Source organism: Anarrhichthys ocellatus, unplaced genomic scaffold, assembly GCF_004355925.1.
Source record: "Anarrhichthys ocellatus isolate YVR2014 unplaced genomic scaffold, GSC_Weel_1.0 scaffold33, whole genome shotgun sequence".
NCBI classification, from domain to species: domain Eukaryota; kingdom Metazoa; phylum Chordata; class Actinopteri; order Perciformes; family Anarhichadidae; genus Anarrhichthys; species Anarrhichthys ocellatus.
The window spans coordinates 3,432,728-3,438,289 of NW_022280063.1; the positions used below are offsets into that span (position 1 = coordinate 3,432,728).

Consider the following 5,562-nt stretch of genomic DNA (forward strand, 5'->3'; position numbering starts at 1 on the left):
ACGTAGACTTGCCAGGTCGTTGGGGGGTGGGCCGGCGGGGGGGGGTATAAAGGGGATGGGGGGACACTCCATCTGCTTATTACGCTGCTGGCCATCACGATATATCAGAAAGCACTGGGGGATAAGTCAAATCTGTTGAATCTGTAAATAAGTAAACAACTGAAATACAGTGCGAGTTGACGGTGGAGAGAGCTGTAATGACATGCATTTCTCAGGGGTCGAAATCCGGCAATTGACTGGAATTTCAATTGGGATCAACTCCAGACCTCTTATGGTCCACAGAGATTTTCAGGCTTGTTGTCAGCTGAACTCACACATCTCATACCATAAAAATGCCAAAGCCAGTTAGTGAAGCAAAAGCTGTTGCCATCATGTATGTGCATGACGTTGGGAGCAGCAAGCCAGGAAGCGGCAGCTGAGAGCCTCAGATGGGAAAATGTCATTGTAGGAAGATGCGAGGAAAGCCCCAGGTGTCAAAAGTCGGAGCGGAGATATTAGTATCATTCTTCAAGCGGAGAATTCCATCACGATTCAGCCACTTTACCTGAGTACGGTGGCCTAGGAGGTACAGGAGGGCATAGCATTTTGCCAAAAGAGTCAGAGAAGGATGGGGCGCCCTCTTTGACACTGTCTAGGCTCCAGCTACTGGGTGTGGGTCGCACTTACGGCACACAGAAACATTACAAGTCACTCAAATGAATATGGGGTTACACAAGACAACATGGAGAAACACATTTCAGATGGATGCTGTGATAACTGGAAACAAATGGAAGTAACTTTGGTTTCAGACAAAACGTGCAGGAGTGTATATGTTGCCTATATATTGCCTATATTTGAGTGTAAGATGAAGTGCGTTCCGTTAAAAGTCGTACAGGCTTCAGCTTCCTAAGGTGAGCGATGGAATCCAACATGAACACGCTATCTTCTCTCAAACAGATTGCATTATTTCACTTGACTGATTTCTGTATTTTCTTCTTCTTTAGGTGCCTGAAAAAAGGTGATGTCGCTTCCTTGCGTGCACCATTTACGATGAAGCAGAATCTGAAGAAGGAGCTTGACGCATCAACTCTTCCACGAAGCACATTCAGGATGTCAACAGTCATAAAATTCATTTTTCTGCTCAGTATCCTCTTCTGCTCTAATATATTATGCCATGCTTGAGATGTATTTATTTGTATTTCATGAAGGACCAGAGTCATATAACTCTGGGACCTCAGAGTTTGTCCTATACAGCGAGACTAAAGCCGTCATTATTCCTGCCTCCTGACACTGCTAGAACTCCATTGACATGCATTGTCAGCACATTTAGGATTACGCTAAAAGCGAACTTTGACTGTCAAGGCAGCCACTGTGGCTCACAAAGCGTCCCCAGAGAGCACAGCTCAGTGTACATTTTGACATCCTATTTTGATTTTGTCTTCCTGGAATTCTGAGGCCTGTTTCAATTCTTTTGATGTGCCCCAGCTGTTTTGCTGTTGCTTTTTTCTTTTCTTACTTCTAGTCCCGTCTCTCTTGTGCTTTTCAGAGGGTCGGTAGATTATTTTAGTCCATAAATGTGTTTCTGTACTCCTATTAATACTCGCCAACATTACTGGCAGAGATACGACATAGACGCGCAACGTGTTGCTTCAGGTCAAGCAGCAAAACAAACCTCTACAGAAGTGATATTTGTGGTAGATGAAAAAATAGTTTTTAAACAAAAGCATACAAATAGAGCGAGGAAATAGAAAAGAGAAAAAGAATGCCTGTATTTTGTGCAATTCCACACTCGCACATTTGGTGTGAAAGCAGGTTAATGGGTTTCCCTGAATATAGATTTCACTTCATAAACTATAAAATACACCATTGAACTAACACTAGTGCTTGGGTTTATAGGTTACATTCAAACTAAAGTAGCCTCTTCAAGTCTAGGAGCTGCATCAAGCGCAGCCCTTTCTGTACAAATAGAATGTAATCAGACGCTATTGAAATCGCAGTCAGAGCGATTGGTCAGGTCACAGTTTATGAAGTGTTGGTAGTCTGATGCCTCCGGACACCGGTGCTGAACATGCATAATTTAATTTCACTGCAAACTAAGAGTCTAGTAGGCGTTGTATTGTAACAACACTATGTTTGGTATCTGGAGTTATGATTTAAAGGTGGAGGCGGCGGATGTTGCTAACAACACGTCAACACGATCACAGGCTTCGTGTCAATCCTAGCACCTTTCGTCATTGTCGCACGCGTAAAGGTGTCACGTCACCATACTGCGGCAGTTCATCTATTTCTCTCTGCATTGTTTCACAGCAGCATGCTCGAATCACACGGAAAGGTGTGCGAGTCACAAGGAAGCTGTCGTATCCACACTCTTCACTCTTTATTTTAAGGCGTCTCTTCCGCGCTGCTCGCTAATTATTACACACAGTGTTCCTGAGAATGCACTGATGGAAGGAAACGCATTTCACGTGTGCATTTTACTCTCTCTTCGTTGTGCCAAAGTTCAGAGAAAAGCAATCAAACTGTTCAGCTTTTTATTTTTTTTTTTTTGTTAATTACACAAGGGGGTGGGGGCTGTAAGCGTTCAGTCTCAATTCACAGGCATATTTTTCCCAGAAAAATGCAAGAATTATGCATCTCTCCTCGGCGATGCCGAGCAAAATGACAACCAGGTTGGGGGGGGGGGGCTTAACTAACAGATATGACTCATACATATGAATGTCACACACGTCCATCAGCGTTGCAGGAATAGTACCTGCCATTTTAATTACTCTTTTAGGATGAGGGAAGATGAAAAGCTGTAAGGAGTTGAAGGAAAAAATGGAGCTCCGTATGTGTGTGTGTGTGTGTGTGTGTGTGTGTGTGTGAGAGTATATGTGTTTGTGTGTGTGTATATATCCTGAGGCGATCCCTGAAGCAGCTGTGTGAAGACAGACGTCTCAAGTCACTCTGAGGTGAAACTGTCTTACACACACACTGCGTGTCCGAACAAATGGCCGCCAGCCTGGACAGTGGTGAGTAATAGAGGAGATGCCCGTTACCGATGCAGCCCCCCCTGCATCGCTGCTCTAACAGAGCTCATCTCACTTTGGCATTATTATTCTGCTTGAGGAGATTCCCTGCAAGGTGAGGGTGTATGTCGAAGGTTGCTGAGTGTTGGATGGAACGAGAAGGGGTGTAACAGAATATGCTGAACATGGCGTTTTACCTTTGTCTGGCGCCGACAGGTTGGGGTCACTCCTTGGTAAAGTGGCATCACCTATCTGATGAGGGGCGGCTCTCTGCACACAGAAGAAATAGTCCAAATGACAAACATGTGCAGCATGAAACAGTGTGTTTGAGATAACGTAGGTAAATTCCAGCCTTAAAGCGGAGAGGAGTAATTGAATATTGAACGGTTAAAATAAATATCAAGGTGTGAAATCTTTCCCCTCACAAATTCAATAGAGCAGAGCAGAGGGAGAGCACAGGCAGCAACAGAGTCAGAGAGCTGAATGCGTAATGACCTTTATGTCTAGCAGAGGTGTGATATTTGCAGAAGTGATGAGCCCTCCCCCTCCATCCCCCAAAAAACGTATAGATCTTATTACAGTAAATGTTACGAGTGATCAATGCTTCCGATGATCAATGTTCCATTAGCCGCTAATAGCCGGTCTTTCGCTGCTCTCGGGTTGGAAATAATTGCCTGGTCTGCCACCATCAGAACAATTCTTTTGATTCAACACAAACAGGCTACGAATAAAAACAGGTGAACACCCTCTTTTTCTGTTACAGTAGCTTTGTCACTGAGGATAGAGTGTGTGATTACGTTACGCACTGCCCTTCAGCGAGAGGAGACGCTGCAATATCATGTTGTTCTTGTCGGCTCTTGTTCTTGCGTTACTGGAATGTTATTGTTTCTTTCTTTCACTGAAAATGAGGCAAAGCTGGACTGCCGCTCTTGAAAAACTGAAATTCTCGGCTACAAATGGCGTCACGGCATGAGCCAATTTTTCCTAAGACAGAAGTCAGCCATTAAGATATGCCGTGATATACAAGATAGACCTTGATTTCTGCATGCCCATTACGGGCGGCTGCCAATAAGGAGCAAAGTGTCAAAGCATATAGATCTTGTCTTATTCCAAATCACACAATCACACATTTGGAGGACAGGTGGAGCCAAGTGAGCTCGACTGAAGAGGACACAACCATCCGTAAGAGCCGCGAGTGAGAGGAGGAACAAATAAGAGTGTTCCTTTTCCATTACCCTCCTAAAAACAAATAGTCCACCGAGTACAGAGAGTGGAAGGGCTTTCCACATTCTGCATTTATATTTCAAACTTTTCTTGTTATTATAGTCTCAGAGTTACTTCATATAGAAACACAGACGGCTCTCAGTACTACTAAACACATTCGCCTTGGCCGCTGTTTCCATGAAGAAGAAGAGCTGTAGGGAATTCAGAACCCTTTGTTGTTGCAGTTGGGAACAAAACACAGCAGCACAGTTGCTACATGTACTGTGTTATTAGCTTTCTCAACACTGTAATCTTAAACTCCGACCACTCTAACTCTACTGTGATTTGATTTTAGCTATGCTTATATGCTACATATGGCAACATGACGCCACATGTGGAACAATAACATTTGAATGTTAGTTTGCAAATGAGATTTTCTTTTAATATCCTTTTCACAAAACGGTTTAGATGCTGCGTGTGCTTCTTCTGCTGGCTAACCTTTGCGTTAGCACAGTGGAAATAGGAGCACATTTTCAAACTTTCCTCATACTAGCAGACATCTCTCCTCATTGTTCGGTCACTGAAAGGTCAAAGGCTGTCTATTTTTTATCCACCTTTTCTTTGCATGCAAACATCCATCTGTTTTAACCTAAGGGGGGACAGTTGCACTGCGCTTTATTTGACTGGACCATCCTTCTATCCGTAATGGATATAATGTGCCATTCCTTCTGGTTATACCAACCACACTTTAACGTGTGTGTACGTGAATGTGTGCGTGCGTGCGTGCGTGCGTGCGTGTGTGTGTGTGAACCTGTGCAGGGTCCATGGGGTTGGGGAAGATGGCGCTGACCGGTCGGTCTCGTGGAGACAGACAGGCATTTTCTCTGGAATGCTTGTGTTTCTCTGCCATCTGGGGTGAACCTGGAATGGACAGTATGAGATGTTAGGGCGGTCTCTCACACTCACACACACACACACGCATACAAACACACACGAGAGCATGTGCAACACATAAGGGACCAAATAGCAGCAAGGTGTTAGACTATTACCCATGAATACTGGCAATCAGGAAAGGCCAATCTCTCTTTCTCCCCCAAAGCCTCTCTACCATTCTTTCCGCCTCACTAGCTCTACGACATGATAAATGGCCTGCTCCTCGCACACACACACGCACACACACACACACACACACACACTCCTCACTCCCTCCAAGCGCACTCCCTCACCTCCTCAGTTAGACTGAACAATTACAACAGACAGACACACGTGCTAAACCTTGACACAGAAACGCGTGTAACACATGCGTCGAGAGAAACGCAAAAGCCCACACACACACACACACACACACACACACACACACACACACACACAC

At 44.6% G+C, this 5,562-nt stretch overlaps 1 protein-coding gene across 7 annotated transcripts in view; it reads right to left on the reverse strand.

The window, feature by feature from the left end:
* Positions 1–5,562, reverse strand: part of dock4b (dedicator of cytokinesis 4b) — a 96,601-nt gene that overhangs the window by 5,213 nt on the left and 85,826 nt on the right. For 5 of the 7 annotated variants that reach the window (XM_031865719.1, XM_031865718.1, XM_031865717.1 and 2 more), the window contains 3 exons: positions 5,002–5,111; positions 3,185–3,257; positions 545–661 (listed from right to left, as the gene is read on the reverse strand). In XM_031865719.1, coding sequence (XP_031721579.1) covers positions 545–661; positions 3,185–3,257; positions 5,002–5,111 — 300 coding nt within the window. The remainder of the gene's footprint in view (positions 1–544; positions 662–3,184; positions 3,258–5,001; positions 5,112–5,562) is intronic. The other 2 variants (XM_031865721.1, XM_031865720.1) reach the window with 1 other exon arrangement.